At 37.4% G+C, this 12,980-nt stretch overlaps 1 protein-coding gene across 1 annotated transcript in view; it reads left to right on the forward strand.

The window, feature by feature from the left end:
- Nucleotides 1-12,980, forward strand: part of DOK7 (docking protein 7) — a 59,251-nt gene that overhangs the window by 41,530 nt on the left and 4,741 nt on the right. The window contains exons 8-10 of the mRNA XM_066317431.1: nucleotides 726-768; nucleotides 9,479-9,544; nucleotides 10,615-10,686. Of these exons, the coding sequence (XP_066173528.1) occupies nucleotides 726-768; nucleotides 9,479-9,544; nucleotides 10,615-10,686 (181 nt within the window). The remainder of the gene's footprint in view (nucleotides 1-725; nucleotides 769-9,478; nucleotides 9,545-10,614; nucleotides 10,687-12,980) is intronic.

The raw sequence follows: 12,980 nt of genomic DNA on the forward strand, positions 1-12,980 counted from the left end.
AGGCGTAACAAAAGCATATGATTAGAGTGAGGTCACTTACCCCTTTTCTCCTTTGATGCAATCATAGAGATCTGCATTATGCTCTGCAATTGAAAACCGTGCTCTTTTTATACATTTACATTTATACATAATTTTAAAAGTTTCTCCTACAGGCAAAAGCGTGTTTTGCTGTGTTTTGTAGAATTATAAATGGCGTAGCTTTTATGTCTCTCTAATGTTCTTGCTGCTGAGTTGCCTTTGCAGTTGCCACTGTTAGTGAAGTTTCTGCCTTACAGAGGATTGCAGCAGGAGGCCTCAGAGTTGCAGAAATAATAGAATATGATGTACTGAAAGGGGAAATGAAGACAATCCTAAAGACTGAAAAAATTGCTTGATAACAAAACACTGCTTTTATTTTTTTAATAATCTCAGGTTCATTTCATTGTCTAATCAAAGCTGATTGTTGTAGTTATTTGTTGTCTTTCCTATAATTTCAATGATACTTTTACTGTGTTCCGCATCTGATGTAATTTCACACATCAAACTTCTGTTGGGGTTTTTTGCATATTTGTCAAGTATAATCTAATATTTTCTGAAATGCTGTGGGCTGTTTTTTCTCTTTCAAAAACGAAATCTTGGCCATGTTTCTGATTTCTTCCCCTCCTACTTTTATATACTTCCTATATTTTGTCAAGTTTCTAATTCTTGTAAAGATTTTTCATTCTAAAATTTTCTGTTTTCTTTAGGGAACAGCAGTATTACAGTCTGGAGTCTTACCAGCTATGTCAGGTAGGAGCCATTTAGTTATTTGCTTTATTTAACAATGATGTTTAAGTCTCAAGTTGTGATAAGAGAAACAGAAGATTTATGAAAGCAGAACTAAATACTATGTTGAGAGGTGTCCTGTTCATGGTTAGTTTTGCTGCTGCAATTCATGACTGGCAGTTATGAAATACATTGTAATCTGTAATAACCTTGGTTGGAATATATATATGAATATATATAGTTAATCTATGGAGGTTCAAAGTTGTCAGATTCTTTAAAAAGCTGTTTAGTGCCTTTTCTACTTACATATTCAAAGAACACCAAGGATTTTTTCTTTTTTGGCTGTATTAGCACCAAAGGCAGACTTGATTTATGCGTTCAGTGTGTCTAGCCAGTTTTCTAAATAACACAAAATCACAGGAATGAATCTTTACCAGAAGCAACTGGGAGATGCTTCTCTCATGTCAGTTAAACTACTGATTGACTAACAAAATCACTAATGAGAGCACACTGAGTATCTGGCCTGGAGAGATTATTTAGGCAAAGGCACTGACCATCCTTGGATTGTAAACCTCTCTATCAGTGGAATGTGTTGGTCCCCCAAGTTCCCTGTCTAATGCAGCCAGAGTGGTCTGGCACCTTTGAATTATCATTTTGTTTCAAAAAAAACATTTCATGAGCATTTGGTTTTGTTTGATTTCTCTCCCTCTTAGACCTTGGAGAGATTTGTGAAAGAAGTTGGTTAGTATCTTAAATGCATTTCCATTCCTTAAATAATTTAGCTGATAATTCATCAGATCCATTAAATTTCATAGGATGCCCTCCTCCAATAGACATGGAGCAGCTCTTTGTGCTTGGGTTTCTTTACTAGTCTAAAAAACCTTGGCAAATACATAAAGCAGTGTAACTGATGGATACTTGTGTGAACAAATCCAGTAAGATACTCAGGATCAGGAGGTGTCTCTAGAGAAGGTTAAAAGTAACTCGCTTCCTTAGTCTGTCTTAGCAGGACAAAATCCTGAAGCATTTAGCAGATCTTGTTTCTAGTTATTCCACTCAAGTCAGTGGAATTACTCTTGATTTATAGAGGCATAAGTAGGAGCCCAAATTGGATCATTAATTTTATCTTTCCCTCTGGTACTCGAGTTTCTAGTCCTCCACTCAAACCAAGGATACCAGAACACTTATGATTAAAATTGTGTAAATACAGAGAAACTTCTGCTGCATGTGGTGGACAGATTGTTATTTCTGTACTAATTTCAGTGTCAAGTTAATTTTGGATGCAAACAACATCTGAAAAAATCTTAGACTATTCATGCATGTGAGGGAGTTAGCTGTTTTGGTAAAACCTATCATGAAGCAAATTAGAACTGCAGAAATAGAGGACAGACTTTTATATCAACAGAAAGAGAAGATACAAGACTGAAGAAGTTGAGCAGGCATGTTTTATTGTCTGGTACACTGGGAAATATAGTTTATGAAAAGAACTCTTGCAGGAATAAGTATAAATCCTTAAGACAAATGCAGCATCTAAAGCATGACTGAAGTTTTCTTTGTGGGGTTTCACCTCTCAAATGCTCCACTATACCAGTACAATTTTATTCTTCAATACTAAAGCTATTTTTTCTCAGAATACAAAAGGAGCTGAAATTTTCTGTGTCTCATTGCATTTTTATTGTTCTTAGATATTTAATTTTATTTTTTATTATTGTTATTTCTTCATGTTAAAGTCTTGTCTTTCATATGTGTGAAGTTTAAAGTATAATTTGACTTGGCATTGCAAGGCTTTCATAGTAACTCTGTAGCACTTGAATATTTAATCTGAGGTATTAACTGAAGGTCCCAGGGTGCTGAGCAGTCATTCACACTGTTCACTAAAGGAACTGCAATAGAACTTGTCTATGGTTCTCTGTTATGAGAGATTATTTTCTATTGCTGTGAATAAAATGAAGGCACACTAATCTGAGGTAACTGCTTTCAAAACCTGTATTGTGCATATACATGGTAAGACACCTCTGCTAGCATGGATGATTGTACAAAGACCCAACACTCAGATACAAAATTCCCTAGTGTAGCAATTCACTTACTCACAAACACATTTCTTTTTAATCATATTTTCATTCAAATACACTGTAGAATGCAAACCCATTCGTTCCTGGGCTACAGGTGCCCATGTATTCTGTGAAATATTTTTGCTCTTGAATGTCTCAGTTCCGGAGCAGGACATGGAATTAAATAGTCATGGATCAATTGTTTGTGTATTTTTCAATTTATTGGTAGGAAATGTGGGTATTTTCTTTCTCCTTTTAGTTAGATATGCTGAGCAACAGACTCAGCAACTTTAGAGAATTGTGTTTCATTCTAATGGCAAACAGAAAAGGATTCTAAATATGGCAACAATTTTAAGTTGTATTAAGTTGTAGATGGAAAAAAACCAAGTTGGGGTGAATAATTTAATTCTGGTTTAAATAATTTGGTTGCCTTTGTTATAAATAACTTTGTAAATATTGCTTAGAAAGAGAGACAGAATTAGATTACTTGAGTTTGTAGGAGGAAAATGTTCCCATTGTTATCATAGTTTTGTACTACAAGTAAAGGTAAGAGATTCTTTGGAATTGTATGAGGTGTGAATGTGTGCTCTTAATATACACTGCATTTATAATTAGAATGGACCTCAAAATACCACGAAGGATAGAGGTTCAAAAATATGATCCATATTTCCTGAGACTGCTGGATTCTGCAGTCACCTCAGTTTAGTACATTTTGTGAGCAGTTCTCATGAGACCTGTACAGGGACTCTCATGACTGCTCAAGAAATCCTGTAGCTTGATCTGGTGGTTGCAATTTCAGAGATATGTATGTAGGTCTTTTTCTCTGGAACTGCTTACGTACTGTGAGTTAATGGATCATGAATAAGATTCACGTTCACTGTTGAGAGGTGAAACAATAGACCGCACATTCCTTCACAGAATGGTGAGCTGAAGAGTTTGTCATTATCCTCATTATCTTTCTGGTACTATAAACCAAAGTATTGTAGGAAAAATAGGAATGAGGCAGTTGTCTAGTGAGTCTCTGCCCTGAGGTTCTTCTGTGTATGTCTGACAAATGTTTAGTTCTGCAGTGAGAATCCTTAATCCACCTTGAATCATCTGAAGACCTCTGCTAATCTTTCATTTTCAATATGTTTCCTAGCAGTTGTGCTGCTTCTCATTGTAATTTAGGCCTCTTATTTAAATTTTGTTTTTCTTTCTATTCCATTGCGACACCTTAGATAAGGAACCTCCAAGCTCTTACTCTTAAGGGCGAATGATTTCCTTCAAAATATTTGTATTTTCTCAGTTGAGTAGAACTCTGTCACAGCAGTCTTCTTTTATGAATGATGTTTAAACCATGAAGCTGTTTTGTGCGGAGAGGAAATGCCACTATTTTTGTCCTTAGGGAAATGCCACTATTTCTGTCCTGAGCTGCCAATCCCTTCCAAATGAGCTGAGCAGACTGAATCCCAAGACTCCTATTTAGAGAAGGGAGGCTGGTAGCTGGAATAGCTTGCAGAAGTGCTTAGGGACACTGCAGTCCCTGGAGAAGGCGTTTCATGCCAGCTCTGTGAACCATATTTCAGAAACTTTCATCCTTTCCCAACTCCCACAGCTGGTTGTCTGGGCATTCCCATGAGCCAGGCCCAACCATGAGTATTTCAACACTCAAACTTCCCGAGGGAGGTCTGATCTCCCTTTGCCTCTGTGCTACAGGCTCTGGCTTTGCAAAAACCAGTAGCTCAATGGCCAAGTAACAAATATGCTCCCAGGGAAGCAGTGCACTTTCAATATTGCTTTTTGGCTTGTAAATTCTTTCTCTCTCTCTTTTTTTTCCCTTTCATTTCCCCCCTTCTTCCGTAGGAGCAAATTCATCAGCATTGCAAGAGACAGTCTTGCTCTCTGACGACCTCTTTGCTTGCAATACCAAACCTACATAATGCTTGATGGGGAATGTCTGAGGGGATGGATTAAGGAATAAACATAAAACAATGCTGTGGATTGGAATTCAGCTAGAATATCACCTGAATGCTGATTATGAACACTGTATCTTTATTAAATTTTTCTTCGGTAGATAGGGACTCAAGACAGGCAGACAAAAAGAAAGAATAAAATTAAGTATAAAACAGGTGCTGAAAATGAAGTCAGCTGTCTGACAGCTTAGCTTTTCTGATGGAAAACTAGGTGCTTTTTTTGCATTTTAAAATATTTTTATTGTGTAACTTTGCAGCATGATACTTTTATTCTGAGCTTAGGAGTCAGCTTTTAAGGAATTAATTCAGAGCAATGAGAAAGAAGAATCTGGGCCATACTGTAGTGGTTATTATTGCTTAGGTTGAAAACAATTTACAGCTCTCACTTTTTTTCAGGATTTATGATGTCAGCTCTTCCATTGTAGGGAGACCAAGTGCACTCAGATATTTTTATTGAGCCAGTAAAGAACTGTGTGTTGAACAGTGTCCACTATAGATATGTCATCTTATACCTTATAGGGCTCAACACTGTAATAGAAAAACATCATTCTAATGAGAAGCTGATGAATGAAACCCTGCCATAATATGGCATGCTCTTTCTTGGTCCTGCTTTATTCTACAAGTCCACTCCGAATAATTCTGTAGGGGAAGAAATACAGAGCTCAGAAAAAGTAAGCTGATTAAAATACATATTGCATTTACAAGTTAAATGTTGGCCTTGGTGACCATCTGAAGTAAGAGGGGCCTTTTCCTAGGGGGGAAAGAAAACTGGGGAAAACATCCCAGTGAATGATCCCAGTGGTGCTACTTCATCCTCTGGGCTGAGCAGATCCAGCAGGTTCCTGTTCTCTGTATTGGGGGTGACAGAAGGTGGTGAGTCTGTGCCATAGTAACCCTCTAGTCCTGTACTTTATTTATTCATGATTTGCTTCTCCATGCCTTCTCTGACACTGAAATCTGGGGAAATTACATATCCCAATCTTCTAGAACACAAAGGTGAGGACCTCATTTGCACATATAGTGATTATTTCAAAATTTTTAAAAAATGTTTGGTTTTGTGAGAGACCTTAATCCCTGGCCAGCATAGATCCTGAGCTTCACATGTATCAAGATTTTTGAATTAAATGTATGTAAAGCATCTTTGAAGGTGTATTTTTCAAAAAAAAAAACCCAGATACTGAATTTCCTGGCATAGGAAAATGGTAATAATTCTAGCTTAGCATTTTTGCATTTTTAAGAATAGGAGGCTGGGCTGGAATGGCCCACATCATGGGAAGATGAATAATACCTAGAGGTAGTTAGATCCTCTGTTATTTTTTGCACAAACTAAATAGGAGCAATCTTTATGGAGCAATGTTTGAACAGAGTGCTTGAATGCATTTTTAATTTTGAGAGATTCTACAACTTTTAAAGTTGTCCGTTAGAGAGACAGGAGGCTTTCTGAATATAGAGAAATCTGTAGAGCAATAAGCATTTTTAACTATCCCCTTCAGCCATTATGTCTTACAGATAATGCCATTTGTATAGTAGAAAATATATGAAATGACTTTGAAAATCGAAGAGAACAAACAGGGAAGTTTTGCAGGGCAAATATACAGCAGCAGGAAGTCTCCTGTTACATTTACATGAAGCAGCCTCCTGGTGTACTTACAGCGTTTCTCCTGTCAGTCAGTCACTTTGGCCTTTGGATGCTCTTTTAAGCAAGTATCTGTTTTCAAAGGAGGGGATGGGATGTTGCTTGGGTGAGTGGGTCAAAGTTCTTCATAATAAAGCTAGTTTTAATTCAGCAAGAAGCAGGGTTGTATCACAGAATGTGATGTTTTCTTCTGTCCTGACTCCTCTTCAGGAAATTTAGCAGCCCAGACTTTGTGACCTGCACCTCGAAGGCAGAGTGGAGGCTGGGCAGTGAGAAGTGATCACTTGGTTAATGCAGTGCAGGGCTGTGTGTGTCTCCTCACTGGTCATGCAGTGATAGGTCAGAAGATTTAAAAATGTAAACTGTCTGGGCTCCGGTTGGTTTCTACTCCATCTTCCTTCTGTTTTGGGTTGTTTTTTTTTTCTTTTTTTTTTTCATGGCTCTTTCTTGTAGCACGTGTGCTGTAAACTGTCCTTTTTTGAAGAACGGTCATAAAGCAATAACTATAAAGTTAGAAAAATATTTCAAATAGTTATCTTCACTGAGCTACATTAAAATTTTGAGTGTAATCAAATGTCAGAATTCAAAATATCCTGCAGATTATTTTAATTTTGTCACATTTTGAATACCTTCTTCCTCTTACACATTGAGGAAGGTGGAACAGAAGTAGCTCTCTTAATGAGATATTCAGTTCTGACAAAGACTTGAGCAAGTCAGCCACACAGAACTGGATGGCAGGGGAAACTGAAAAAAAAATAAATCTTAACAATCCCTTGTAAAATGAAAAGAATAATGGAAGGGAGTGTCTGTCTCCTGCTAGTGACTTTATTTGCTCTGAAATTTATCTTGCTAACTTGCTTTTTCCATTCCTGCAAGTGTTCTCCTAGAATTCATGAATAAGAAACAAACCAGTTTATACAGTAGCTGAAAAGAAGGAAGAAAATATCTAGGTTGATCTCTGTTGACATGTGTTTATACAATGAAGTTCAAAGCTTCAAAAAAATTCCCTGAGAGATTTGACTATGTAAATATTTGTTAGTTGCCAGATTTGAAAATGAGGAAAATACAACAGGTCAAATCCTGAAACATTAACATGGTTCTTTGAAATAAGCTCTGAATGGGAAAATTTAAACTTGACCATAAATGGATTGGTATATCTTATTGTTTCAAATCTCCTTTCCCATCTTGGGTGTTCTTCACAAATCCTAAAAATGTTGCTTAAAAATCCACAATGCCTCTGGAATAATTTCTGCTGAATTGCATTAAGTCTTGACACAACCTCACACTAGTTTTGTGATGAAGCTGGAATTAGCATAAATCTAATGTAATCTTTCTTCAAAGTAAGGTGAGGCTTTTGGCTTCATAAAACATATTCTGATGTTTTTAATGCAGAGAGAGGATGCACTGATGTGAGAAAAAGGAAGATGAGTTACAGTGAAAATATAAGTAAATCAGCTAGCCCGGGGATGTCCTATTTTTGCATTTATTTTAATCAGCAATTTTGTTAAAAACAAAATTCCAAATAACAGTTTTGTAGTTAAGTCCTCACCAGAGTTTTACAATCTGTAAAGGTTCTACAATTTGATCTCATTTGTTAAAATACGAAATCAGATTCTCAGTATGGCATACTTTAAAACTGAATTTTGTAGCCTTGGATTACGCTATATATGCTTTTATCTAAATGAAGACAACAAACTATAGGCTTTAGTTCAGTTGTGCCCTTTTGAAATAGTTTCTTATTTTTCTAATCCACTGTCCTCATTAAGTGAAATAATGAGTAGCATTTTTAGATTTATTTTATAAAACTGTAAGATTAATTTTACAAGCTTGGAAACTCTTAGATTTAGAATTAAATTTGTATTTATATTTTATACAGGAGGGAAAAAAAAGAAATTGAAAGGAATTTTTGTTAGATTCCCAGGCCATGCAGTTTTCCTAGACATTTCAGAATATTTATTGTACAGAATTCCTTCATGTTGCATAAGAGCTATGGTAATTTTTGGAGGCTATTTTAAAAACAATTTGCAGAGCAGTGTCTCACCTGCTCAGAGACTATTCATCAGCTTAGAAGAGTGTTAATTTTACATGCGAACCCCAGCAGGCTGCAGCACATGGCAGAGCCACCCTGTCACCCGTGGCAGGGTTACTCATACCCAGCCTCCCACCCGATTCCTCTTCAGTCCCAGCTGCTGCACAAGAAGTTCCCTCACAGTTACTCATGCGAGGAAGTAAATGCCACTCAGCTCTGCTGAGGTGTCCACAGTGACAAGAGCTGCAGAGGTTCAGGGCTGGCTGGGGTGATGTAATCCCACACCCAACAGGTGGGGATGGTGCTGCTCAGTTTGCTGGTTAGAGAAGGAACGTGTGTGTGCAGACACTGCATGGGTAGCACCCTGCAGCTTTCTGAGTTGATAGCTCTTGTTTCCTCAAATTTCCCTAGTACAGCTTCCTGCTGGCCAGAATCAGGCTGGGGAAGGGAGGCTGGCTGTGCCATCTGGCATGTCCATGGTAAACCTGTTCCTGGAACACTGGGAGGGTGTTTCACAAGAACGTGCTGTGACCTGGATTCCATCCCCGTAGACGAGACCCCTCGTGTTCCCTTGCCTCTGGCATGGTGTATCCATGTCTAAACATGGCTGGGGGACTGCTGAAGTTTTTTCATTCACTTAGATAGGTTTTGGATCCAGTCTGACCGGATTTTAATGAACATTTTAAACTTTGTTGGTTGCTAAAGCTACATTATGGATTGCAAAGGTATCTCCCAATTCAGTTCTTGTTGCCATTTTACTTCTTAGCTCAGGACAGCTTTCCCTGTGAGGAAAGTAGTACTCACCACAAACAGGGAGGGACAGCATCCTTAGGTTTTGTAGAAGTCATCCTTTCTCTTGAAAGAAAGAAAACAACAAAATTTAATTTTAATGCCACAAACTCAGGATAAAGAATTTAACAAAAAATTTTTTAAAAGATTGCCTAAATGAAGAATAATGACTTGTAATTCTTTGTGGGTTTTTTTCCCCTAGATGTTTCAGAAACATCTACTAAAAATGAAACACGTGTTTAGCTTTAATGTGAATCTCTGTCTTTGAAAACAGGTGGTGCTTCTGTCATGGCAGCTTCTGGGTCTTTGAAAGTGCACAGAGGGCACAGTCTCCAAGCTGGTAAGTAGAAGTGATTATGAGGTGTGTGTGTGTATGTAAATTGAAACTAATTTAAACTTAAATTATTTTAAACTTCATAAAATATTAAAGGCAATGCATAATTTGATTCCCTATTGTAAGGCTTACGTATTTCTTTGGGTTTTTTGCTTTGAGGAATTTTTGTCAGAAAGGCATTGACAGATGGGATAAGTTTAGAAGAGGCAGTGACAGATGAGATAAGTGATAGAGTTTAAGCAGTAATCTTATTCAGAGCAGTAAAATCCTGCCATCACTTTAACAAAGGGCACCCACCAAAAAAAAAAAAATTCACCTCAGGCCATGAGAAGTTCTGTACCCTAACAATGATATGCTGGAAAAAACACCCACCACATTTAAATATACTTCTTTATGATAATGGAGGAAAAAACCACTGCCAGCAGATAGACTTATGTGTGTTTGTTGTTCAAAATTAATTGCAATATGTTTATTCTATGGACACAGCATTTTTGCTTGCCTGGTTTTAACGGGGGCGGAGTCTGAAGTCGTGAAGAAACGTCGGCATCTCATTTCAGCTTTATGCCCAGGAAAGACCAATGATGTGCACCCTGGGTTCTTTGTAAAGATGGTGATTTGCACATGGAAAGCAAAGTTGTCTTTGTAAAGGCTAGCTTAAGCATTTTCGATGATTTTTCAGAAATCAAGAAGTTATCCATCATGCTGGAGGTGGAATTTTAACAAGAGTCTTCCAGATGCTCCCAAGATCACCCACGCATTGCTCCCTGATTCATGCATGCAAGATAGCTCTGCTCCCACACTGATGTACAGCAAAATGCACTGCTGTTGACTTCAGTGGCCTTTAGTGGGAATAGTTGTAAAAGTGTCCTAAATTTTATTTCCTTGGTGTTACGCTCATGAGGAAATCCTGACATCATCATTACAGAAAAGTCAGCACTAGCCACTGTTTATGCTTTCTGAGATTATTCTGTATGGTTTAGTTTAAAAGGTTACAAGCCAAAACCAGAAAAGCATAGGCTTTGGTTATATTGTACAAATCCCTAAATCCAAAGTCTTTAAGTGTTCCTGTGTTCTAGGTCCTAAAGGTGGGTATGAGATGCTAACACTTCCTTCAGAACCTGGAACTCCAACTAGTTCTGAGGAACCTGGTGAGTACAGATTTTTGTCAGAGGTCACTAACACCTCTTGTTTCTTTTTAATTTTCTTTTTTATTTTTATTGTTGAGATAAAAAGATCACTGAGATCTTCTAAGTGTAATTTTTGAAGTGTTGCCCTTTGAACATGTCAGCTTTATATGGCTGCTCTCACACACACTTATATTTGGGCTATATCTATAGTGCTTGTTTTCTTTCTCTCTAATTTATTTTTCATTTCTGAGAATGGTGCCTATATTGGGTAGAAAATATGCATAACTAACACTTGCTGAAAGAAAGACTGCAACACCAGTTTCAAATATAACTCCCTTCCTCCCTCCTCCATTATAGTCTTTTCCTTTCTTTTCTCAGTCGAGAACTGAATTTTCACTTTTATTCTTCTGCTGTTACTTGCTGGACCATCTTTTGTGATTCCTATTGTTTCCCCCTTTCTCTTCAAGCATTAGGATATTCTACCAATTCTTTCACAATGTTGTAACCATGCAGTGTGGTCTGTTTTTCTCTTAAATCCTCCTTTCACAATGTTCTCAAATACTGGCCCTCTAGCCCCTCTTGTCTCTGCCCAGCCAGGAGGGACTGCTGAAGGCACTGTCCATGGCTCGCTCTGTGCACTATGTTTTTGTTAGTTGGAACATCTGACTGTATTGTGCTTTTTAAATAAACCCTTCTCTTCAAACAAATAAAAGCCAGTTTTCAGTACCTAATAAGGTTTTGTTGTTGTTGTTGTTGGGTTTTTTTAAGGAAAAATGAAAACCAAGTACTGCTATGTTTACAAAGAAAGTTTCTATTGACAGCAGTGACTCAAAAACAGAAGGCTTTTACTTTCCTTTCCATTCCAATATGCCCAACAGTTTTTCTGGTTTTTTTTTTTTTTTTTTCTGTGTGTTTCTTTTGCTTTTCTTGCACAAAGCCCTACCAATTCCCCACGTGCAGTTTTTCAGTTCTCAGGAAAATCACTTGGCTTGTTTGCACCAGGTATGAGGTTCAGCTTCCTTAAACCTGTTAACTGTTTAGTTCTAGAGGGGATCTTGCTAGTTTTCATGCTATCTAATTTTGAGGATGCTTCACTTAACACTTCTGTTACATCACTTTAACAGCATACAGAAAGACTTCAAAAATTATCTTTTTCTTCACAACTCTTCAACTCTTCGTGACTCTGTACTTAAGATTGTCACTTGCTTGCAACTTATAACTTCCTGTGCTGCAGGTTTTCAATGCTGTGATTTTTTGGAGTCCCTTCTTGCCCAGTCAGGCCAAGTTCCTCTGCAACACTGTGGACACAGTAATTGAAAATAATTTCTGAGAATGATGTTTGATGAAAATATAAAAATTCCTTCTGCGTTCAATTCTGCACTGATTTTGTAATTTTGTTCCTGGCATCTTGCTTTGCAACAACAACTTGAAGTCTGACTGACAGAGAAATGTATATACTTTTTGGATTTTCCTGTGTATTTTTAATGAAAATCTGTGAGAAAATTGGCCAAATTTCCAGTCTTTTCAGTTTTTGGACTGTACAGTAGTCTCCTTTGATTTAAACAGCTTATGCCTGGGGAGATTCCATTATCCTGGACCATACCATACTGTTGCCAAACATTGTATAAGTTATCTCTGCTACTCATAATGCATCCAAAAAAAAGAAAAAGTTTCCCTCAATGGTTATTCACAAAAAAAGAATTGATATAAATTCCTGGTGGGGACAAGGAAGGGCATAAGAGGAGAACTACACGAAAAAGGAGAACCTCAAAGTGATACCATTTTCTCTCTGCACTCCTCTGTCTCAAACTGACTTAAGAGTAGAAAGTCTTCAAGGGTAAGAACTCCAACTGGACTGAACAGGCAGACAAGAGTAAAATAATTGAAAGTAGGGCTAGATGAGGTCTTGAGAATCAAACCAGCAGACAGAAAAATTGTTGTTTTTAAGTCAAAATTGTTTCATAGGAACTGTTTCCTAGTAGGTGTTAGTCTGTGTCTTTTAAAAGAAATTTCTAGAAAACTCTGTGGGATTTCCTCCAAAGTTCTTGTGATCTGTTTAGAGGGGGGTTTCCCACTTCTTCTTCTTCTTCTTCTTCTTTTTTTTTTTACCTACCATGAAGGTCCTTTAATAATTGGTCTGTCCCCACTCGGCATCATTCATTTTTCAATTATTTTTCAGTCCTGCACAGGGAAACTGTCAACATTGTCTCCTCAAGTTTGCCTTCCCTTTGCTTGAAACAGTTCTTCAGTCCCTGTTTTTGGGACATGCTTTTAAGAACCTCTACTTATTTTGGTTCTGTCTTGCAGATGACATA

The sequence above is a fragment of the Sylvia atricapilla genome, chromosome 4 (assembly GCF_009819655.1).
Source record: "Sylvia atricapilla isolate bSylAtr1 chromosome 4, bSylAtr1.pri, whole genome shotgun sequence".
NCBI classification, from domain to species: Eukaryota; Metazoa; Chordata; class Aves; order Passeriformes; family Sylviidae; genus Sylvia; species Sylvia atricapilla.